This window comes from Pleurodeles waltl, chromosome 12 (assembly GCF_031143425.1).
Source record: "Pleurodeles waltl isolate 20211129_DDA chromosome 12, aPleWal1.hap1.20221129, whole genome shotgun sequence".
Classification (NCBI taxonomy): Eukaryota; Metazoa; Chordata; class Amphibia; order Caudata; family Salamandridae; genus Pleurodeles; species Pleurodeles waltl.
The window spans coordinates 135,271,021-135,297,076 of NC_090451.1; the positions used below are offsets into that span (position 1 = coordinate 135,271,021).

Here is a 26,056-nt window from a genome sequence, read left to right on the forward strand (position 1 = left end):
CTCCCAAACCCCCTCCATCTACCCATCCCAGTGTGTCAAAAAAGCTTTTCCTCTCAAATGTTGACCTCTTCCCTTTCCAGGTCCCAACCCAGCACCTCAGCCACCACATCACCGGGCACAGTGGTGCAAGAAATATCCAGATTCTGAAGTGCGCCAAGTAATAGGGCTGCCAGTGTCCCAAGGAGCGAGTCCAAGGACATTCCCCCACCTCCAAAACAGAAGAAGTTGCCCACATCCCGGAGGGAGAAGGCCAAAACACCTGCCACCAAGGGCTCAGCCAAGACAATTGGGACAGTTGGGAGTGGCAAGACAGCTGCGCCACCATCCAAGGTGGGGAAGGATCTGAAAAAGAAAGGCAAGTCAACGTCGCCACCAACCTTCACGGCGGACAAGTTTGCCACATGCACCGCCGCCACGGGCACCGCCGCCAGCACCCAAGATACTGAGCCCTTTACCAGGACCGCAGACACTCTGCCCTTCAGCAGCACCGCAGTCTGTGAGCCCGCCACCAGCACTGCTGCTCATGACACCGCTGCCAGCACCGAGGTCAGTGAGGAAGGCATCCACTACCTCTGTCCTTGGCAGGATGAAGCACTCTGGGCACAAAGCCCCCTCCAGAACCAGTGGAGATAGGCATCCACTACCTCTGTCCTTGGCAGGATGAAGCACTCTGTGCACAAAACCCCTCCAGAACCAGTGGAGATAGGCATCCACTACCTCTGTCCTTGGCAGGATGAAGCACTCTGGGCACCAAGCCCCCTCCAGAACCAGTGGAGACTGTTATCCACTTGAGAGACTGTGGCTTTGCACTCCCCAGGATAAAGCAGTGGGCAAACCACCCACTGGAGAGACTTGTGAGACTGTGGCTTTGCACTCCCCAGGATAAAGCAGTAGGCAAACCACCCACTGGAGAGACTTGAGAGACTGTGGCTTTGCACTCCCCAGGATAAAGCAGTGGGCAAACCACCCACAGGAGAGACTTGAGAGACTGTGGCTTTGCACTCCCCAGGATACATCAATGGGCATGGAGCCCCCTCGTGGAGCTAGCGTTGTGCACTCATCCGGCTGAGGTGCCCCCTTTCCCTTTCCCCTGAGGTGCCTGTTTTTTTTCTCCATCTGATGCCCCTGCAGTGTTCTCTCCGTTTCGATCGGGTATCTTGTGTGGGCCTCGCCCATGCATTTTGGGCCCAGTGGTCCACGGACTATATTGGTGCAGTAGCTGGACTTGAATTCTTGGTGTACATATTTGTTTATAGTGCATATTTTGACTAATGGATTTTACATGATTACAATCGTTCAACTCATTTCCTTTTGTCATTGCGTTTTTCCAAGGGGGAATTGGGGGGTGTAAATGTAATGTTTCAGCATGTATTGGTGTGTGTGTTGTTGTGGGTGAGGGTGGGGGTGGGGTGTTGCGTGTTGCTTGTGTGTGTGTCACTCTCTTTTCCCTCCTCCCTCCCCTGTGTTGTAGGTGCAACTCACCGTGGTCGTTGCCGCCGTCGGTCGTGCTCCTGGTAGTGGAGCAGGAAGACAATCGCAGGGAGAATTTGGAGTTCAGGCTCCATGGCGTCCTTGTTCCTCGTGGGTTGTGTAGAGGTGAGTGTTTCCCCTTCCAAGTCCTGTTTCCGCCGTGTTTTTGTTCGCGTTGAATCTGCCCCGGAAAAGCTGGCGGATTAGATATGTCATAATAGTATGGGCGGTATACTGTCTTCCGCCTGACTGTTGGTGGTGACCGCCATGCTGTTTGTCTGTACTGCCGTGGCGGTTGGAGTGTTAAAGTGGCTGTCTATGTTGGTGGTTTCCGCCGTGGTCGTAATCCCATTTTTTTTCTACTGGCCTGTTGGCGGTATTACCGCCGCTTTAACACCAACCGCCAGGGTTGTAATGAGGGCCATAGTGTTGTGCAATGTACTTAAAAATGTGAAAAAAACTCAAACTGTATTTACAGTTAAAATCCACAGCTCAGACTGAGTGCTGTCTAAACAAATCATAGACCAGCAGTACTGCACAAACTTATTTAAAATATATAAAGTAATAAAGCAATTTTGACTTACCTTTAGAAACTTACATAAAATAACCGATCCCTTCCTATACCCTTATAAAACCGCACTACGCTATATTTACACTTTAAAGCCAGAACATAGCCTAAGTGTACACTAAACAATGCGGCTGCCTTTTACGTTTGTACGGGCAGCCATTATTCACTCATATACTGTTTTGTAATTGTCATGTACAGCAATATACAGTAAAATCTCTATAGTGTACAATGACACAATATATGACTAACCTTTTATGCCTTCTGGACCTGATTCACAATGGTAAACTTACACTTTTGTTGCATGAGCTGGCTATCCTGTGTTAGAATTAAGACAAAGTATATCTGCAGCTCAGAGTGCACGTGTTTCATTTTGGACTCAGAACGTTGCCTGCCATGCATAGTTTTCTCACCAATAATTTAATTGCAAATGTTGCAGTGATATTATCATTCAAGTGACAAAAGATATCATGAATGATGCAAAATGTGAGATAATTACCAGTGCATGTAGATGGCATGAGTTTTAGTTACCTTAGAGCACAGGTTACGGTTACTTGAGATAACTCTAAGTATAACTGGTGAATTTCTGTGGTTTCTTAGTTTGAGATCTGTTGAGATGTACAAATATTTTGAGCACTGATTGCTCCAAAACTACTAAACGGATTTAAACCAGAACTAAAAAGCACTCTACACCTAGCGCTAGCTTTCTGCCAAAAGTGGTGTAAATCTGTTCAGTGGTTTAGTTTGTAGCTGTGTTTAAAATTTCTATGGAAAAATGAATGGGGAAAACATATTTTAGGACCCCCCTTCCTTTTTCTCAGCTCCTACTTGATGGATCATCCTGATACTTTCCATCTGCAAACTAGGGAAAATAGTGCACTTTTTTGGAAAGTTATTTGGAGATTCATCAAACGGTGTCGAAGTTATTTGTATCTCAAAAACACATTTCCTATTGAAAAACAATTCCAACTATAAATACCCAGTAGCACCTGCCACTGGGTAATAAATACATTAGACCTTTCAGCTTTAGGGTGGTGTTTTCCAACATTTTGCTTGTTTGTGCCATGTTTTTTCTGTCTCCTTTTGTTGGCCTTAGGACACTGAGCAATTTACCACTGCTAACCAGTGCTAATGTGCAGGTGCTTCTCCTGTACACATGGCAACACTGGTGTATACACAATTGGCATATTTAATTTACTTATAATCCCCTTGTAAAATGGGATACCATATACCCAGGGCCTATAAATGAAATGCTACTAGTGGGCCTGCAGCACTTGTTGTGCCACCCACTTAAGTAGCCCTTTAAACAAGTCTCTGGCCTGCTTGTGTCTGCAGTGTCACTGCCATTTGGACTTGGCATTTAAAACCTATTACCAAGCGTTAAACTCCCTTTTCATTACATATGTCACCCCTAAGGTAGGCCCTAGGTAGCTCATAGTGCACAGTGCTAGGTAAGTAAAAGACAGGACATGTACTTTTAGGTTTTACATGTCCTGGTTAAATTTAACATGTCCTGGTAGTGAAAAACTCCCAAAGTTATGTTTTACTATTGTGATTCCTATTCCTCTCATAGGGCAGCATTGGGAATTCCTTAATATAATTTTAAGCTGTAGTTCCTGATAACAAAGGAGTAGATACATCATGTTTCATATCATTGGAATGCTAAAGATAAATCCTCTTTACTGGTAAATTCAGAGTTAACATTACTGTATTAGAAATGACTCTTTTAAAAAGTGTGCTTTTCTCTGCTCTTTCTACTCTGTGTGCCTTGCAGGTTCCAAAACACGTCTGGACAGGATGACAGCTACACTTTGTGCAGTCTTTGTAGACAGCCACAAAAACAGGAAGTTTAGGTGGGTCTGAGCACTCATCTGCATTCTGATCGCTCTTCATGGGTAGGAAGAGTGGAGGGGTGCTGACACTTGCACTCAAATGGGAAGTGCCTGTCCCACACAGTGGGCTGATTACCCCTTACTGGTAGTCTGGAGCCACGGCTAGGAAGAAAGGACCTTTGTGCCCTTCAAAGACCCTTCTTTGAAGACACCCCCACAACAAAGGCACATTTTGGTGTAAAAACTGGATCTCTGAACCCTACTAAGTCTGTACACTACTGGACCTGGGAAGAACTCTACCTGGAGTAAGTACTGCTGTACTACAAGGAGTGCCTTGGTGCTAGACTGCTTTCCAAGAAAGACTGCTCTCTGCCCTTATGAGCTATCCTGCTGTTTGCTGATCTCTATCACGTTGATGAAGGACCAGACCCTATTGTCTGACCCAGAGTGACTCTAAGGGCTTGTTGGCTTGCCCCCTGCTCTTTTGCAATCTCAGGGATATCAAATACTGCCTGCAACTCTGCTTTTACCCCTCTGCCATCTGTGAGTCCTACCATTGCCTGAGGTGCCAACCAGTTCTGGGCCTTGAAAGTGGGTTTGCAGCTGCCTTTTCTACAAAAAAGTAATGTCCGAACCTTCCTTTGCACCGCTCAGAGCCGATGCAGTGCCCTTCAACCCAGGCGCATTGCCAATTCGACAACATAATGGGACCCAACTGCAAAGTTCGATGCCGATGCATTGAATTCATATCAATGGAGTTCAACGCTGATGTGGGACCTCACTGTGGCGTTGGACACTGACACATCTACCCGACTGTGTCGATGCCGACGCTTGCTCCATTAAAGGTACTTTTTCATATATATATATATATATATATATATATAACTATGTCATCATTAAGTGAAAATGTCATGTAAACTTACTGTATTAAATCACCAAAACAACAGAAATTCACCAGTTATAGTTATCTCAAGTAACTATAAGTCACTATAAGTCGCCCTCACCATGCACAGCCTTGTCATCAATGATGACATTTCAGATGTTGCCATGATATTATCCATAATGTCATAGATCGTGTCATGAGGGATGTAGCATTACATGGAGTGAGTGCCCTCTAGTGGTTCTTTTTATGATTGCATTTTGAGGGCTCAAATTTAATGTTAAAAGGAGGGCTCAGAAATATGTTGGTATTCTTGAAATTTAAAAAAAAAATCCCCAAGTTTTTCAGCCCACAAAATGCAATGTTAAACAGTATGTTAAAAGGAATTCTCATAGACTTTTTTTATTAAACCTTAATAAACATTTTTATAGTAATCACAAATATTAAACAGTACGTCATGTCAATTACTGAAATATACAATAGATTAAAAATATTGGTAATTTTTGATAAAGATGATGGATCTGCTTTATATATATATATATGTGCTTTCCCCCTTGAGAAAGCCAATACTCTCACTTTTATATTTTATTTTTGTGATTCATTGACAAAGTCAGTAATTGGTCATAAGTGTGGCCAGGACGTGTAGGTCCAACCACATGCTGCACATGACAGAAGGCTGTGCGTGAGGCGCCTTTCCTGCTCTCTTGCCTGATGTACCGCTCTGCTTTCAAAGTCCTAAAAAATGTTGAGTATTTGACAAAAATATTGTGTTTTCTCCCATTTATCACCCCTACCAATCTGTATTTGTCTCCCTGTTCACTGCCACTCTCATGTGCCCCACTTGTTGTATAGTATATTTTGATATTATATGCCAGCGTGGTTTCTGGAAAATGTGAAGTTCACCCCCACCCCCACCCCCAAATCTTAGTGAGCAATCTACGCCCCTGCCTCCAGTGTTCTATGGTGGTTTGTTAAATTAGATAGTTTTGTAAACATTGGTTTCCAGCCACTTTCTCCTCCCTCTTTCAGTCTCTGACAACACAGATATGTGCAAGATTTTTTTAACATGTGCAGGTTTCTGCCGTGTTTACCTAAATCTTGGTCTTATCCTTGTAAAAGTTGTTTATGGTACACATAGCTATTATTGGAAAATATGGAGGTGTTTGAAGTTTTGGGCTCTTTCTCAATACTATATAAATCATGTTTCCTTTTCATCAAAATAACTGGCAAATGTGTTTTGAAATGCTGCATGCGTTTACTCAGTCTCCATCTTTTACTTGCTTTTTTTTTTTTTTCAGTTTATCACTTTTTAAAAATCGTTTAAAAGTATCTGAAGGAGCAAGGACTGAGTGTTTTTTGGATTCACTAGAATTCCTGTCCATGCTACAAATAGCAAGAAGTATAAGTGCCCAGCAGATCCATTAAAACCATTAAATGTATTGCTCTGGAAAATTAAGGTGCAGATTTAAGAAATGTGGAGCTGCACCCAGTGCAGCGCCACTTTCCTTGTGCCCCTTTGCGCATATTGAAAATATGGACACCATGGCGTAGGGGAGGGGGCAGTAGCATCAACATATTTGATGCTACTGATGTACTGTTCAGTGTTAGCGCCAAACGTTTGTGCTAACTCTGAACAGTACATAGGGTCCATTGTAACCAATGTCATGCCTCCTTTTAACTCCTGCTCTGAGCAGGTGTTAAAGATGTCACACAAAAGGCGCACAAAAACACAAAAATCTTTTAGATTTCTTTGCACCATTTTTCGCCCCCCCCCCACCTTTGCAGCCATTATGCCTGGTGCAGGCATAATGTGGTGCAAGGGGTTACAAAGTTTCGCTGTGCATGCTTTGCACCACTTTGTAAATCTGGCACTGCAATTTTGGCCTTGTTGGTTCACATTAACGTTAAAAAAATGAGGTTAATGGGGTGGAAGGACGCGCTAGGCCATGTTAAGTCTGGACCTAAATGCTCTGCTCTTATCTAACCAATGTGTCTATTGTTTCACAGAGTCCTGATGATGACCATGTTTTCTGAAAACTCTGATAGTTTTCATTTTTGGTGTTGGTGGGGCAACACTTTATACAAACTTCAGTTTCTCTCGGTTGGCAATCCCGCCTGCCCAGTTATCGAATGGCTGTTACCGAATCCTGGTTGGCCATAGTTCGTTTTGGGCACTGGACTCTGTAGCACTACTGGCACCAATGGAAATTCGACTCATGAATTATGATTAGCAACTGTAACAAATACCTGCCATTAGACTGCAAACACAATGTCTTTGGGATCCAGTTCTGAGTTGTAAATGAATTTTTCTATATAGTTAGGTAGTCTGGCATCATTTGTTTTAGAGAAGATGTTAAAGTAACTTGTAATCTTCCAAATATGTTCCTTTTTTATTTGTATTCTTATGGCAAGCATTAGAAAAAAAACATTGCCTTAGTTTGCTAATGAATTTATTGTCTTTTGATTTAAGAATAGGCGGATTCAAGAAACTGAGCAATGTCATTATTGTTGACATTTAAATGTCTTGGTTAAGTGACTGGTACATCTAAATAGAGACGTGCACAGTGAAATAATGCTGCTGTTTCTCTTGCTCTTCAGACTGATGAGTACCACATCCATGAAAAACACGACTTGGGGGACATTATACTCATCCGCCTCCACAAGGAGCCCTTTTCCATTTTCCCTGAGGACAGTTGGTTCTGCGAACAAGTCACTGTGACTTCTGCTACAGGAAAGATCTACCACTTTCCCTGCTACCGCTGGATCGAGGGGTACATCACAGTAGAGGTCCCAGAAGGAACAGGTAGAACACTGCTTGAGTTAGAAATAGTCCCCAAATGCTCTCAACCCTCGTGTCGTACTGGCGGATGGTGGCTTTTCTATTTTTGAATTTGCTAGGGTATGGTACATGCTAATGATGCAATTAAATCCATTTAATTTTGTCAAAGGCATCACATCATAAACATATGTAGTTAAAGTATACAGACACAAAATTAGTAACCCGTAAAACCTCCTAAAATCATAAAGATACTTTTACTAACAGATCATCACAGACACCGTTACAAAAGTTATAAAAGTACAGAACAGATTATTCAAAACAAATGTAATAACAAAAATTACGCAAAGGGCATGATTGCATACATTTGCTCAAAATTTTGCTTGTTTTATTTCTGCATACATTCTGAGTGCTCCTTATGATTTGAGCTGAGGCAAATTAATTGTATTCACTGTGTTTTTGAGGAGCAAAAAGAAACAAAAATAACCACTGCTAGCAAAGCTGCTGATAACTGGAATAGGAAAAGACAAAATGATGGTCAATTCATGAGTCGATCTTTTAAGGTTACACCTGTCTGATAACGATGTAATACCAAATTACATTTGACTCAAATTTCACATTTCTACCATGGCTTTCCATTGTTTCATTAACTTTCTTTTTATTCAAGTCCCTACTGAAGATCCTCTCTTTAGTGCCCGACTTACCCAGAAGGACCATAGTGCTTGCCTTTGTCCAATGCTTAATTTGTACCAGTGTTTGCCTGTGCTTAGAACCTGCACTTCTATTTAAACATCAGCACTTATTTATGACAACCCACCAGATGGTGGCACTGTCTAATTCGGAACAGAGCTCATAAAAAAGAAAAGGTGTTCAATATTCCTAAGAAAATAATAACATTGCAGGGTGGAAGCTATCCCTATAGCATGGGGTGACCTGTCAATACCTTAGGCCCTGCCACTTATAATTTTACAAACTAAGCACTGCCTTGGTCTGGACTAAGCCAATACTCTCTATTTGGGCCCGCAACCTTATTTGATAGGCCGACTAAAAACAGTCTAGAATGTGGCTGCCAGGTTGACCCTAAAAATACTGACTAGATGTGCTATTTCCCTACATTTGAAGGACCTACATTTGTACCAATATTGAAAAGGATTAATTTAAAACCTCTGATTATCACCAATAGGGCCTTCTATCAAAAGGGCCCTCTGTATAGGCGAAAGGTGATCACTCAATATCTTCCTATCAGAAACTTGCACTTGCCCAACATCCTTCTATTGAGCATTCCAAATGTTTTCAAAATCAGTAGAGGTGGATGCCTTTTATCCATGTTAATAGCCATACTATGGAACACTCTTCCACTTTCTCTAAGAAGAATTGCTACAGATTGCCCTTTCAGAAATGGGTAAAAACCCATTTTTCTCAGCAGGTAATCTCTTTATGAGTTGTATCTTTCCAAAGTGCCAGGACGCCTCTTTGGAGACAGCTGTAGAGTTATATAGATTGTATTTCATTGATTCATACATTCATCCCATCAAAGGGCTCTGGGCATCAGAGCAATAGCCCTTCCCCTCAACCTAGGGGTATTAAAGGGCCTCCTCATTTTCTTAGGATACATCTCCTTGAGGTAGATCATCTCTAGCAGATACTCTGCTAATGGTATGTCTCAAGAGTGTATGTACCTATATTAAAGTATGTTTCATATTTCACAAACCTAATTGAATTACTTGAACAACACTGTGACTAAATTAGTACTTCAGAGTTGCACACCATTTAACTGGATCAGTGACCATCTCTGTTTTAAAATGGTTGTTTCCACAAAGCTGAATGATCAACCACTACTGAAATTGTCATTCTCCTTTCCTGAGAAGCCCTGTAACTGTTTCCCAACTACAATGCCAGTCCCAGTCCTCCCTCACAGTGCTGGGCTCCATGTGGTCACAGCTCTTGCAGATCCTTCAGTCCACGGTACCTGCACTTAATTACCATTCACACAAGTTGGATCTTCAAGTTGACCTTTTGAACACCCTTGCTGTTTTCTCTGCTGGGATTGATAATAGGTTTGACAATTTAAACAAACTCATAATCAGAGCTTAATCCAAATCTAACTTGGCACAGGAAGTATGCTGCTGCCCTCCAGTTATTGATAACTTGTCATCGGTTTAACCTTCCTCTAACACCATCTTATCTGAGATAAAAGGCATTAGAGAGGCACCAGGAAGACCCCAACCTCGATTGTCACACCCAGTTTTCAAGTTCCCAATGTCCAACAGTGGGAAACTCTCCCCCTAGCAAATGACCATGGAACAGAGTGTGCCATACCCTGAAGGGCAGATCAGATGGGCCAGGACACAGTCGGTGCATCTATAGGTGAAGCTGCCTCACACTCTCAGGAAGTGGACTCCAGGGAGGAGATCTTGGGGTTAGCAACAGGCCACTGTTCAGAAACCCCCCCTCAAGACAATTTGGCCACTGCTGAGCTGGTGACTGTAAGTTCTATGCAGGCCACTCCTACTAAAGCTGGTTCAGACTCAATCCTGTCTACTTCTCTTTTAAGTAAAAGAGAGAGGAAGCTCAGTCAGAAGCAACAGAACAAAAGCAGCAAAAATGATTCTATAGTGCACAATCAACTGATGAACCCACTGTTCGTAAAAAGGAAACCCAGGAGCACTGCACCTTTGGACAAAGGAAATGGCATCCACCTTTCTACAGAAGCACTACAAGCAGTTCACATTGCTGCCACTGTAAATTCAAATCTTCACTTAAATCTTTGTGTCAGGGAAACAAGACAACTGGAAAGCACCTCAAGCCAAAATGGGCCTAAAACTGGATCAACTGATGAGTGGCCCACTGGAAGAAGAAGTCCCCAGAGGCTATAATGTTTTAAATGCCACTCAGGCTCTTCCCACAACAATTCCAAGCCAAAGTACCACCAGGCAAGTTGCTCTCCATCAGCGTCACATTGGCACTCATCCCTCAATACCACACACAGGGTCCCCATGATATGCTGAACAGATTAAATATCCAAAGTCTATTCAAGGCCATTCTGGAGCTCAGCTAGTTGGAATTGAAAGATATTATTTCAATTGAGTTACTAACCCCACGGGGTGCACAAATTCCCGAGCCTACACTGGTGACATATGCTTCCTCGGACCACATGCAAAAGAGGAGGATTTAAACTTCTGCGGCATTAAACTCAGCATCGTTGAAGAAACAGGCTATCCTGTGGCTCACACAAAACAGCAGATTACATCAGCTGTGTCAAAGCAAGAGACATACTCCATCTTGAAAATTCAATAGGCCACACCATTTCAGTTTCCAGAGACCAGCATATGGAGGCAGGTGACCATTCAAGGGCTGAGTGGATCTGATTGCCCTCAATTTTAGTCCTCAGGTGATCGACTGAATTTAGAAAAGTGCCCATTCACCCACTCATGAGCCCTCACTCCTCTCTCCATGTTCCTGGAATATTTGTCGCCTTGCCCAGAAACAGCGGTTTACAGATCTTCTCGAATCTTGGGGTGAATTCAAAATCATTGCTTTACAAGAAATCCGGCCCATCACTGATCACCCCAACACTGGCTTCCATGAGTTCAGCAAATCTGCCTCCAAAGAGCACAAACCCAGCAAACCCAAATGAGGTCTCTTACTGTACATTTCCACGAAACTTCATGTTTTGATTGAACATACTGATGTTCAAGAGAACTGGCTACAAGCAGTTAAACTACTAAACTGGAGAGCTAATCACTTCTGGTAATGGATCTTTACATTAACCTCTGCTCAAGGGACAAAAGGTCAAAAATGAACCATCTCAAATCAGTCATATGTGGATTTGGCAGGGACCATCTCGCAATGGATTATATCACAACTGACTGCATCACAACAGGGGACTCAAATGTGAATCTTTCCAAGATAACTATGAGGAAGCCCCAGAGTTGGCCCTTGACTGTCCATGGAACATCACAGAACAAACAAGGACTAAGGATAACTGTACAAAATCTGCTGGGGGAACTGGTGGTCATGCAGCTCAACAACATTACTTTGATGATACTATATGTAACGTGGAAATGTTCAACTTAGTGTGAAGTTATATCGTAGTAACCTGCTCCAAGAGTGATCATCGCCCCCAATTTACGAGAATTAATACAGACTTGGCCTCTGTCACCAGTAAAGGAGCTTTCACTGACAACCTTAGGTGACTTAAATGGAGTAATGACTCCCACAGTAAAATCATAAAAACCATAAAAATTACAAGTTTGGTCAGTACTGAAAACACATCTCCAATTGCTGAATGGATCAAGTTTACTAATCTGCTGCTTTCAAAATGTCTGCACACAAGAGCAGTTAACGCACATGCTTTGATCTACTCAAAACTGTTGCCTCCCATTACTATGAATGCAAGTTTGAAGAAAGCCTTGAACACTATCTGGAGAACAGCTCGCAGAAACCCAGACTGTAAAGAGCTAGTGATTGCATTTAAGCTGGTGCAGAAATGCCTCAAGCAAACAGTATGGGCCGAGAAGGCCAGATACATTGACAAGTTCTGGATGACACTCTTGTACAAGAATGAAAAACGCAACTCAAAGAAATTTTGGGGTTTGTTAAACCATAGGTGAATGCCCCAGGCAGATCCAACAGTGCTAATATCTCTGAATTGGATTGGTCATCTTTTCTGCATAGACACTTCGGGCCTCATTACAACCTTGGCGGTCAAAGACCGCCAGGGCTGTTCTGGAGGTTGCACTGCCAACAGGCTGGCGGTGCAAACTCGCACATTACGTCCGTGGTGGAAGCACCGCGATCGCACCGCCGGGACCGGTGGTTTTCCACCACGTTGGTCCCGGCGGATTCAATCCTCCAGGGCAGCGCAGCGCTGCCGAGGGGATTACGAGTTCCCCTCCCGCCAGTCTTTTCATGGTGGTAGGAACTGCCATGAAAATGCTGGCAGAAAGGGGATTCACAGGGCCCTTAGGCATGGGCAGTGCAGGGACCCTTGGCACAGTCCCATGAAGTAAAAAGCGTGACGGGTGCAACTGCACCCGTCGCACCGCCGCAACACCGTAGGCTCCATTTGGAGCCGGCTCACATGTTGTGGCCGTCATCCCTGCTGGGCCGGCGGGCGGAAACTCGGTTTCCGCCCACCGGCCCAGTGGGGATGTCGAAATGGCCACCGCGGGAGTGCGGCCGCATTGCCGCCCGCCAAAGTTGTAATGAGGGTCTTCATGTCCTCTGACTCTGCAGAAAGCCCAGACTGCTATGCCATCCAGCAAGGGAATGAGCCCTGTTCTATCTGATCTGTTCAGCGCTCTTGACAATACAAACAGCCACCCGACCCCCAAGATTGGAGGTGAACATATCAGCAACTTGTTCTACTCATATACATTAGTTCTGTTTAGTTATATGAGATTTGGATTGCAGTGCATGCTAAATACTTACTGCCTGGAAGTTAATGTAACGAAAACCATATTCTAATATTGGGCAGGAAAATCAACAAGGCGGGCTGCTGATATCTCAATGGCAACAAGATCTCGAACAAACAGGCATACAAATATCTTGGTATTACATTCAATGCAGGTGCTCCACAACCCAGCACATGGAGGCTGTAGAAACCAAGGCTCTGGGCCACCTGTCCTCTTTTTCAAAACTGTCAAGCTCATTGTCGGGGATGAGCCTTGACCCACTACTGAAAGTAATGATGGCAAAAATCATTGCATCTCTGATTTATGGCAATGAAATCCTGCTGGGGAGGTATGTTGAGCTTCTAAACAAGTTGGTCAATAGGATTTATAAAGCTGCTCTTTGACTGCCGAGATCTTCATCAGCCGCTCAGATCTGACTGGAATTTGGCCTTCTTGAACAATGGGTAGCAAGGGCAGCAGCTTTTCTAAATCTTTTCCCCAAATTCCGGCTTGCTAGGAGAGGAAGTTTGGAGGCCCTATTGTGGAATGAAATTCAATCAGATGGTGCCAGGCAACCCCATTCCCTGTACTCAAGGACTGTTGCAGTCTTCTGAATGCCAGAGAGCTCTGGGCTTCAATTCCAAGTCAAAACACCTTTACGTTAAGTATTAAAAAGCAAGCTCACTTTCTGTTATGCCGGGTTGACATGGATGTTGTGGCGAAGTGCAGGCATTCATGGGCTGTCAACAACTCTTATCAGCTGAGGCATCACCAAACGTTTTAGGCCTGCGAATACTCAAAACATAAAAAAATAAAGTTTATGGCCCTCAGGCATGGGGAGTGGCTGTTTTTTAAAACACCTAGCCAGCTGGCATAGGCCTTCCGAATCTACAATGTGCAGGATCTGCGGAGGGTATGATGAATTACCTCAATACATCATTTGCAGCTGTTCAGCCTTATCAGAGGAGCGGAAATAACTCCTAAGGCTGGAATGGAACAAATTAGGCTCAAGTACGTGACAGAAGCTAATTATCAATGCCACTTTGAACATTTTGCTGGTTAAGTTTGTGGCCCTAGCCGTTAGGAAGTTAAGCATGGAGGTAAAAATGTGTGGCATAGCTCAAGCATTAGTTCAAGCACTTTGCTGGAATGCCCGCTAGCGCCACAGCGTATTGAGGCAAACCCTTTCAGTCATTTGTCTCAAGTTTAAGGTGTAAGCACTCTGCCTGCTCCCTGTTTAGTATCACTTACTTGATTTTTGCTTAAAGCTGAGCTTGTTAATGACATTGTTGTTTTACTGTGCTGTGTGAAAAGCTTTGTGAATGCACCCGAGCTTCATGCAATTACTGAAGATCCACTTAGTCTATTTGTGTGTTAGTCCTCAAAGGGAGCGATTGTTCCCCTGCACCTATCCCTCATTGATAAAACACCTGCTGCTTTACTTTACACATTCTTCTCTACACTTTGGGGCTAATTATGAGTCTGGCGGTCACCAGACCGCCAGACTCATGATGGCGGGCTGGACCGCCGCTGCTGTGGCAGTCCGACTGCCACATTATGACCCTGGAGGTCTGACTGCCCGGATACCGGCATCCCTGCTGAGGTCAGTGATCCCGACAGGCTGACGGCGGGTGCAGGTTAAAAAGGCTAGTGGAAAACAGGTGCAAGGGGCCACAGTTCATGGGCAATGCAGGGGTCCCCGTGCCCAGCACCCTCGAAATGCACACTGTTTGCAGTGCAGACAGTGCACATTACGAGGAGGTTGAGCCGGAGACAATGCTGTTGCCACTTTCCCACAGGGCTGATAGGCAGAAACCTTGCTTTCCACCCTTCAACCCAGCGGAAAAGTCATAATGGGTCAGACAGGGAAGTCACCACTAAAGTAGAGGCCACCCTGGGGAGAGTTTGGCGGACTGGTGTTCATGTCCATCAAATGTGTAATCAAGACCTTTGTTCTTAGTTTTAACCAGTGTGGTTTGGTTGTTCCTGCCTTATTGATTTATTTAAAGCTCATTGAGGCTTTTTGGTTATGCTATTTCAATGTTTTTTCAGTTGTCATGGTTTTAAGTAATTTGAGCAAATTAGGTGCTAGTTCCAACTGGGAACTATAGGTCCTTGTGCGTAAACTCCTGTTGACAAATGTCTGCTATCTTATGTATTACATTCCACACTGGAGTCAGCTAATATTAGCCATTGGAGCAGTTGTAGGCACCAGTAATATCGCTAAATGTAAAATGCAAACTGGATACTAGTTCCTGTTGGGAACATTAGGCTCTTGTGTCTACCTCTTGGTGATAAAAGTAAACGGCTGTTTTATATATTGCATTCTGCACTTTCTTTTTATTATTTACTGGAGCAGTTGTTTGCACCAGTGTTATTGATAAATGTGAAGTGCTTTGAATGTCATTTGACTTGGATTTTTAACATTATTCACATTACTATTAATTGTAATGGTTTTCAGTAGCCAAATAGTAGATTATTACTACTGTTTTAAAATGTAATGTCGGCAAACCATGGTTGAGTGTTAGTAAATGTTAAGGAGTGGAATTTTCATCAATTGTGACTAAATTAGCTTAAAAAAGTCTCATGCTTGGCCCTGTGCGAGGTTCTTGAGACAGCCCAAGCAAAGTAAACGAAAGTCCTGCAAGCTTATGCAAAGATCAACTCTGACAAGGATTTTTCAAATAAAAAGATCAATTTCAGCCATCCTTTGCAGCAGCTAATTCCTGGCCCCGGTGAGCAGAGTATTCCACTTTACTCGCCTCACCCCCACCCCACCCAAACAGGATTTTCTTTTTGCATAGAAAAAATATATTACTCCCATGGCAAGGGGACAATATAATGTTTTTATTCTTCCTTACCACCAGGTTTTACATGGCGGTAAAAAACAGTAAAACACAGCTTTATGTCCACGCATAATAATTTGGCAAACACATATGTAGCCGTTTCTCCAATGCCTGTTATTCCCCAGGGTAGTAGGATTGGCCACAGTTGAGACAGAATAGGCTCCGCCATGGCCAAACCGAAGGTCCGCCCAACATTAAATTTAGCCTGGAAGATCATTATGGTGGCGTGGAGGGAACTCTGTCTCGTCGGAATTCCCTTCCCACCAACATATAAATCAGGCCCATATTCTGAAGCAAGATTTGGTTTTACAGAACGGCAATAGAAAATATGCATTTACTATTTATGGAATGATTCTTAAAGTACATATAAATGCCCAGCTCAAACAGAGGAGAACTTGACAGCTATCATTTACTTTCCAGCATAAGAAAGCCGCATAAAGTTCAGATCTCATCCTGTCAAAATCTGCCACATATCTGACCACTTTAAAGCCACAAACATACAACTGAGAATTGCCACAATTCTGGCATAAAGAACAGTGGGAACAACAAACTATTACACAGGTGAAAGTGCTATGGATTATTAAATAGAGGGAACAAGTGTGCACTGTGTTTACTGTGAATAAAAATGCTAAGCACAAACTATTACTCAATGTTGAGTAGGTGTCCTGAGATTGAAAATGTAGATGTACAGACATAGAGAGAGCTTGAAATCAGAGGTTGAGGGCTACTCTAAGCAAAACGTCTTGGATCTCATAGAAAATGAAACACACTTTCTTATCCACTGCAACAAAAAATACAGAGGCACTAATGGAGGTGTTTTCAAAATACAACATACTTTTGAAGCCTAAGTAATAACAACAGTTATGAGCACAGTAGAGCTTCATTATCTTTTCTCTCCTCCATGATGTATGGCAAAAGCATATGGAAAATGACCCTATCTCTGTCAGCTCCTTACAGTATTTAATTATTTCATATTACTGAATATTTGGCGGATAAATAATGCAATACTTTGATTGCATTTCAAAAATTCATACACCTTCCATGGTTGATTTAGTCAGTTTCTATAAACTTTTGTATTAATTTTTCAAACAATTTCTTATATGTTCCACATGAATGTAACACTTATAAATGTCAAGCTTAAATCAAAATTACAAAGACATGTATATTGATATTGTACATCACATAGGTGGACTAAAGTATGCATTTGTCATACGGGAGTCAATGTTTTGTTCTATGTAGGAAATATTATTTTTCTAATTATTTTTCTGCAATTCCTCCAGATATTGAATTTCTTATTGAGTCTGACTCCTCGTGGTATGTTTTAAGCTTAAACTGAAAGGAATTGTCTAGGTTGTATACCAAAAGTAATTTAGAAGTTAATACCTAACACTTTAATAGCAATTCTAAATAAGTCATTCATGAATGCTTACCTCCATAAATGGCAGATATTTTGAACAATCAATATCTTACATTATGCTGTTGAGGACATCTCTTGCAAATGAATGAACATTTATAGATATCCAGGACTTCACTGCAACTCCTGAATGAATTAATAGCAGTGATCCAGCCACACTGTGACTACTGTTAAATATTTTGTTATGCGTTATGCATTACGTCCTACAGCCAAGGCCATGATGAATTACGTTGGTAGGCAAGGTCTTCAAAGATGTTTATGTTTGGGACATGCATGTTTCCCATGTAGAGCAAGTGCATTTAAACAATTTAATTAAACTAGAAAATGAACTTTGAAATGTCCATACCAAAAATTGAACTGGAATTACTTTTCCATATCTTATACATATAAATGACTGTCTGAAGCAAAGGAAATAGAACAGAGGCACATAAAGCTTTGTGGAAGAACCATTTTGTTCCAAATATCTTACGTTCTTTAACACCAAGCCAAAAGACTGTACTTAGAGGTCAAACTTTTTTTTGCAGTAAAGTCTTAAAGAATGAATCAAGTACATACTGTTGTAATGGCTTGGTCAGAAACATTGAAAGCTGAAGCCAAGTTTGAAAGTTGTCCGTAGTATTAAGTATTGGAAAGTCAGTAAACACCCCACCTTGAGACTGTGAAAGTTAATGTCTAGGCTCTTCTGTGAGTAGTGAGTGGTGGAGGATTAGCTTGTACTGTCACTGGAGCAGGAGCAAAGCAATATTAGTCTTACTCCCACCAACGTTTTGCGGCGGAGAGGGTATGAACAACAACTCTTGTCTAAGATTCATCCACACTCACAACAGGACCTCCCTCCTGCTCATGGTTAGTGGGATGAACATTCAGCCCTTCAGTTTGTTGAGGTGAACAGCAGTGCCATATGGTAAACAAGTGGCACAGAGCAGTCAGGACCACAATAGATAAAATCAAGGCAGTGAAACATACATTATGTCATTGACAGGTGACCATGCTATACAAACTATAAAGTAAGCAGTCACAAGTAGAATATTATGCTTCCTTTTGTTTGCAGGAAAGTCAGTCACACCTTCTAAGGGGAAAACATTATGAAACGTAAAGTTATTGTTGTGTATATACGTCTGCCATTATAAAACAGCTTTATGACAATGTTCACTTTAGTCTTCTTCGTTACCCAGAGAATTGGTAGGGTTTTGTGTCACAGCTGATCTGTACTGTCTTCATACTGGTAATTTAGAAGGTAGCACCTTGCAAGTTTCATTGACTTATATAAAGAACTGTGTTTTGTCACTACAGTTACAGGACAATGTGCAGGTTGAAAAAGGAAAATGGGAGGTTAGCATCCATTCAGGTAGGAAGTACCCCTAGCAACAGCCCCTGATCTGGAGGGAGGCTCCTGAATCATAAGTGGTTGTGTTCAGATCTCAAGTTAGGGGCGATGGCACAGTCAAAGATCTGCCACCATGTGTAATGCTCTTTAGTGATCAATAATGAATCAGAAGGGTCGATAATGATCAGAGATTTGTGGCTGTGCAGTAGTGTATAACTAGTTTATGTACGAATTTTGGGTCTTTGCCGCAGTTGGCTCTATGGACTATGTAGAGTACCTTGAATTTAATTCTGAATTCTGCTGGAAGCTAGTGAAGAACATTTAAGGAGGTCTTGATGATGTCCTCACACTTGCTGATATTGACGCACAATCTGAATGCCTGATTCTCTAGCCTGGCAGTAGGGCTCTTAGAATGTATAGCAAATCTGATGTTGAAATAGTCCAAACATCCTTGACCAGAAGTCTTGTCAATTCCATCCTATGGTCACTTTGGAGTATTTGAAGTATGGGCAGCTGGAGATAGAGTCCCATGACTAATGTTTTGGTTTTGGATAGGAAGAGGGGAAAAGTAGGGGGAGTGGTGAGAGAAGGAACAACAAATTGTCAGTCAAAAGTATCTTCCGGTTCCAGCTTTCTTCCTTGTGCAAGCCTAGAAAACTAAGCACGAAGACATTATAGAAGGAACTGTACAGCATCAAGGCCTTGGAAAATTCCAAAGTGTTGTTTTTGAATCCCATTGTTCTTTGCCTCGCAGTTTAACCTCTCTTGCATCAATTATTATTTTCTTGCATTTGATGTATATCTCATTCCAACTTTTGATGCTTTCATGTGATATTTTTCATTTTTTCTATGAAAGGCTTCACTTAATTTCAATATTCTATTTTTTGAGCAGCTACCCTGGCATCTGCAAAAACGCTCAACCCCCTCCTCCTAAAGCAGAGAGAGAATGAGCTGAAAGAGAGACGAGAGGCATACAAGTGAGTTATGTGAATGTTATAGCAGTAACACTTTAGCAACTGAGATACAACAAAACTCACTGTCTACATTTTACAGCTGTTATTTGTTTTTAAGGGTGTCATACTTCACAGCACTTTAAATGGTGACAATTTACTAAACCAACCCTATTAACAGAAATAATTTACAATTTAGCAAGTAGATAAATATTAAACATTAAAGAGCATTTTAGGGAAGATTGTGGGGGGGTATTTTCTTCACAGTCAACAATGGTAATATGTGGTTTCTTTCATGGGTGATCAGGTATGTTACCGTCAATTAATTAGAAAGTCAGCCTCACCCTCCCCTTCCTTTTTCCTTTGTGCCTACCCGTCAATTTGTAACCGTTAGGAGCCTGCTTTCCTTTTTCTTTGAGAAAGTTCTCAAATATGTACCCTTGGGCCCTTGACCCAGTGTTCAGTACACTCTCTGGGAGGTCGCTACTAGATAAGCATGCATACAACCATCAAGGAAGAAGAGCAGCAGAGTCAGCTTTCTCCTTTTGCAGCCTGTCAAGCACAGCTGCTTCAGAAGTACTGCTGTGTTTTAAGACAAGTAGGCTAATACTTATAGCTAACCTGATGGTCCATTAACTGTACAAATGGTCCAATCAATCAGCCATTATTTTAATGCATATGGAATGCCAATGACTATTTGTTCTTTCCTGCTTTTATTTTGGATTTTTAAGTAACATTCCATTTTTAAGGTGGGAGGCTGAAAATGGATCAAACAATATACACAACAGACCAGGTTAAATTATTGGTGCACAGAAGTTGTTGTTATCAGCATGTTTGTCTGTCGCCTGACAAAGACCATTTCATTGCACAGAAGTTACATAATAATGCTATCTTTAGGTCATGCAATAACTTAAAGAGACAGAGTACATTCAGTAGAGTTTGCAGCAGTTAAAGACAGAGTGATAGTTCAAATTACTTTTCCATATTTAAATGTAGGCTGAGCCTGTACTGCACAAAAGGAGGCTACAATGATCCTTCACAGGCAGTTCATTTCTAGACTGCACCCCTTCCGTTGGCCATTCCTGGGGTTTTATCTAGGACACCCATCTCGTTTTACCCAATTAGTGTGTTCCACAAAAGCATCTACTCATACATTTGAACCAGTAATATGGGGCATGGGCAAATGAATGCATTAATTGCATGGCTCCAAGATCTGTGTATTGCAAATCAGGTCACACACATGTCACACAAAATGTGCGCTTTCACAAAGTGTATTACAGCATGGGTCTGGCAAGCATCTGTGACCCTTTTTTTAACACCAAAGTACTCTGAGACACTTGTGTTACTTACCATGTGCACTTGTGCAAACCAGAGTCCGGTAATTATTATTCAATGGTCATTCATATACTTTTGTAGGGTGGTAGTGCAGTTCAATACCATGATGCAGATAAAAAAAACACATTTCATATTTTGTTTGTATTGTGCGCTATGTACAGAGCTATAAACACATAAAAGGATCCCCTGAAGGAGAAGAATTGTAAATACTTTTTTGTTTGCGGAATAGCAGTAAAAATTATATCTGCTAACCTTATGACATGCAATAACTAGCAGAACATAGAAGAATATATCATGAGTCAGCCTTACTTCGGTATATATAATTATCAAATTCAATTTATTAGATATGGTAGTCACACAAACAGATGCTTGTTACAAATGTAGGGTCAAATACAATTAAATCAGTGTATCACAGTTGGCAGTGGAAACAATTAGATTGATATTTAATAGTCCAGACTGAAGATCTGATCTGTTTTTAATTTATGCACCCTACTTAATACTCTTCTCGGCGTTAGCTGCACTCTGAGTGTGCATGCTCCGGATATTTAGTAGGCCACATCCCTTAATCTCGGCTGACCATAAGAAAGCCTCCGCTGCCCAGCAAGTGCATCTGTAGTGTGTTGAAGGTGTGCCTAAGTTAAGCATGCCTGCACCCAGATCCCTGGCCCTTCTGTCACAGACACCTGAACTAATCTACCCAAGACCTTGCAGGCAATCTAATCGATTAACACAATTAGTCGGAAAACATTCTCCAAGAAATAACAGCTTGGCATGCTAGCTTATGAATGTCAGATCACTGCCTAAACACAGAATCCACGTCTCAGACTTTATATCCACAAATAATCCTGATGTACTTCTTCTTATTACAACTTGTACCAATGATTACTCCATACCGGATTTTCAATGCAGTGTCGCAAGTCTACTCCGTGATGCATCAAGACCACCCACTTGGGTGAGGGCTACCCATTTGTTACTGTTTCCACTTTGTCTGCTCAGTGATTAACATCAATTTATCTCAGACAGAGGGGTTGATCTTTTTATTAAAAATTTGTTCCACGTGTTCTTTAATGGAGCCTTGAAGTATCACCCCTCCCCCCCAAGGTACCAGAGTAACTTCATAGCTGATTTTGCTGATCTGCTTGCACCTTTTATTCTCAAGTATACAAAGCTCTACATTCTGGGAGATTTTACAATTTGTGTTGATAAACCCACTGACACCCATTGTATAGCACCTATAAATGACTTGCATCCATTCAACATTGCAGGTAGTCATCTTGCCCTTAAACAGGGCCAACTGCACATTAGACCTCATTTTCACCCCCATGCCTAACATTCCAATCGTACCACCTATTGTCTTTCTATGGCTTGATGACTTGGCAGTCAATTTTCAGCTCTACTTTGACAGCAAGAAGTCCCTTACCGATGACCTACTGTTGTAAATGTCTAGAACCTGACTTAAGCTTAGTGCTGACAATTTAGCCAAAGGTCTCGTTTGAATTCTGTTGTTATTTATGAAGCTTTTGTCAGAAAATGCTATTAGCTTTATCTCTTGGATGTCATTGGTGTTCAACATCATTATACCTCTCAAACTGAGGACATCATCCCATGTAATTCCAGACACCCCATGATACAGTGATGCTCTAAGAGCAGCTAAACACCAAAGTAGAACACTAGAACACAGTGCTTCAGTCTCTACAAATGGATCAGATAGTTTTGGATACACTGGTCATTTCAAAAACAGCTTTTAAAATGGTTCTGAAAAAGCAGATCAGATTCCTCTCTATGACAACACATTTGGCTAAGCTGAACAGCACACCGGTGGTAGCGGCTGTGACTCCATCTTATAGCATAGACCCCTAACTGCTATATGAGCAGACATATCTAAACACTGTGATTGGGAAAGCCTGCTTGTCACAAATCATGGCTTCAAGGTTGATGGCCCTTAAGGTTAAAGAGGTGAACACAAAATGGCACTCCCTTTCCCTGATCACTAACTGCAGACTATGCGGTTACAACACCAAATTATTTAACCATCTACTCTGCTGCTGCCCAGCTTTGAGGGATGCACATCACACTTTGCTGAAATCTCTTTTTTTAAGAAATGGTATAAGAACCTGCGCCCAAGCCAGAAACTTGGTCTTTTCATTGCAAAACCTAGCCAAATCTGGAAAGTTCATTCATCAATTGTGAAAACTGTTGAACAATAGTATTGAGACTGGCTAGACTTTGGCCAGCCCTTATTTTTAGCGCTCTTTTAATTGTTTTGATTAGCTTTGTTTGAATTGTTTTTTTTCTTTGTTAGGACAATAACCATATGCTGACAATTGCCACTATTATTCAAGCTCAGCTTTTTATTTCTCTTGTTTTAAAATTATACTTTGTTTGTGTTTTTAATGGTCTTTCCAGAAGAGTAAAATGACTGTTTGGTGGTGGCCATAATAGGAATTTTTTGCAAATGTTATCTTAACGTGTGTAATTGTGCTCACAGGATCTACTCCGTTTCACTTTTTTTTATTAGAAAAACAATCATATGCTGATGATTTGCACTATTCTTCTTGTTCTACTTTTTATCTTTTTAGTTTTAAAACTATATGTTGCCTACTCATACTGAATTTAGGTGCTGTCTCTAGTTAATTAGATATTTATGAGCTATTGGAAACTTTCCTTTATCAGTGATGATTTCCCTTGGTAAAGACTTTGATTAATCATACAATAATATGCTTACTACTACTAAAACCACTAGAACACAATTCCAGAATCAAGTTTGACAGTGACTGCAAAAGCAAATACACAGAACAGCTAGAAAAAGTGGTCACAAACTCATCGGGAGAGTGTGTGTGCTTTACATACAGACAAAACAACCTCTTCTACTAATTTATCTCCTGAAATGTTTACTATTAATAGATCTTCTGTATATAACCTAATTAAGTCTCCCTCTCAAAAACATTGTGAGGCTGTGGCATTATATTTTCAGAATAAAATTACGTTAATTCACAATCATTTCCCAAAACAACTTGACCATAAAGAGCTTCCTTTCCTAAATAAGTCTTTGACCGCACCTTCATGGGCCTCCCCATGCAAATTCAAACTCATATCGGTCAAGGAAGCTCTTGAAAATATTACCTCTTGCAGTTCAGACTCCTCCTCTAAGCATCGCCCCTTCATATTTTCAGCACAGGTAAGGATTGCATTGGTCAAAGTCTTTTTCAATTGTTTTTGACACATCTCTTATAACAGCTAGGCCTGGGCAAAAGTGAAATTATGCAGCATACTTTGCATAGTTTTGGAAATTTTGCATGGCCCTTGTTACACAAAATTCCCAAAATTGAGCAATTAATCCACTTTGTTCAATTCAATGGATTGAAAGTAAACATGTACTGCAAATTCCCAATTTACAGTAAACATTTACTGCAAATGCACATGAGAAACCAAATGCAAATGATTGTTGTTCATGGTGTTTTTGTTTTTTTGCTCAATTTTTTTCTTTGAAATGCAACTCAAGGTGATGGGTTTGCATGACTTTGCTTAAATTTCACATTATTATGAAACTTTTGCACACACCAAGTTGTCACTGTTTGGGCTCCGTGGAAGCAAGTTTACATGGTACAATTACAGAAGAAACAGTTTGCTGACCCCACGGTGTTGACTAATTCGAGGCATTTTTCTGTCCTCTCTTTTTTATCTGAGATTCTGTTTAGAACACTAATCAATTCTAAGGTTACATGGAATACACCTGTTGATTTGGACCTCTGACAATCTGACTTCAGATTGCATCTAATCTCAATGGGAGTGAGACAACATATTCAAGTCAAACTGGATCTTTGTGGCTCAGCTGCATAATTTTACTTGACCTGTTACTAACATTTGGGACTCAGCATCACTCCCTATTCTACTGGAGTGTTTGTATACTCTTGGCATATACAGCACAACCTTTAGGTGATTCTGCTCCTTCCTGTCAAACCACTCTGACAGTCACTGTCTATTCTTACAAATCCTCTGTTAAATAAGATAGGTATGGGGTACTGCTATGACCCTATACTATGCTATGGGAAAAGGAAGACTACATTCAATTCATGAAGTTTGCAGGAAAGTAATCAACATACTACCACCTCATGCTCTCCCTTGTCTGAACAATTCATAATGACATGCCCCTGATTAATAACAAGCAGAACAGAAAACACAATCAACACCTGTATCCTATTAATGAAAGTAATAGGGGAATCAATCATATAGTACTGAGGGCAGTAACTTAAGTACTAAATCCGTGCACCAGAATCACACACCTTAGACTTGTAGTGTATGATGAATATATAGGGAGCTGATCAGTCTGATGCTGCATGCTCTTTATCTCTGCCCTGAAATTGGATATAAAATAGTAGATCTCTCCAGATCCTGTACAGGAAATTCCTATTGAAGAAGAATAAGTGGATGAATATCTCCACTCTGAAAAAGGTCTTGGAAGTTAAAATTGATGATGAGGCTCACTGTCCGAACTCAGCCACCTTAGTTAGGCAGACTGATGCCATGCTACGCTCTACACATTAGATTTTGGCAAATTATCTTGACACAGATGTAAAGAAGAAACAATCTTCTACATAAAATATAGCTCAGATCTTGGAATCAAGGATCTGGAAATTCTCTGAGGTAAGGAGCCCTAATGATTGAAAGGACCAACTCACCATATTCCCAAACAACATTCATGACAATAAAAAGTGTTGAGTACGGTAATTTCAAAAGTAAGCTCTGAGGTTCATATGGAGTAATGTTAATAGTAGAAAGGAATTGGGATGAATGTTTAATCCAAAGGTGAATATCACATTTCAGAATCATACAGTGGGATATTTAATACAAAACAAAAAGCTCCACAGCCTCTCTTCTCCAGGGTTTCCTGAAAGTGCAAATGGACCCAAAGAACTCATACTTTGTCTATCCTGAAGGATCGTGAAGAATCAATGAAGAATCACACCCCAAGACTTAGCAAGCCTTTTAATGCAGCAGGCATGTATATTTTATATATGCCTTTACTGTGTCAAGCCAACAGGACATTTGAACAACAGCTATCACAGCACATGACAGACCAACTTCCTGAATTCCAGTTATTCATAAATCACGCCCACAGTTGACTTAGCTCACCTCAGTGATTGGCAAACCAGGAGATCACTAGAAATACAGAACTAGAGGGAGATGCCACCTTACACCTCAGACATCAGATACAACAGAAGAAAACATTGTCTGGGTCCAATTCAGAAGAAGCAACATCACTCC

At 41.4% G+C, this 26,056-nt stretch overlaps 1 protein-coding gene across 1 annotated transcript in view; it reads left to right on the forward strand.

Moving 5' to 3' along the window:
* The window catches only part of LOC138268101 (hydroperoxide isomerase ALOXE3-like), a 343,013-nt gene that overhangs the window by 101,305 nt on the left and 215,652 nt on the right, over positions 1-26,056 (forward strand). Inside the window, exons 2-3 of the mRNA XM_069217476.1 lie at positions 7,346-7,550; positions 19,399-19,483. Coding sequence (XP_069073577.1) covers positions 7,346-7,550; positions 19,399-19,483 — 290 coding nt within the window. The remainder of the gene's footprint in view (positions 1-7,345; positions 7,551-19,398; positions 19,484-26,056) is intronic.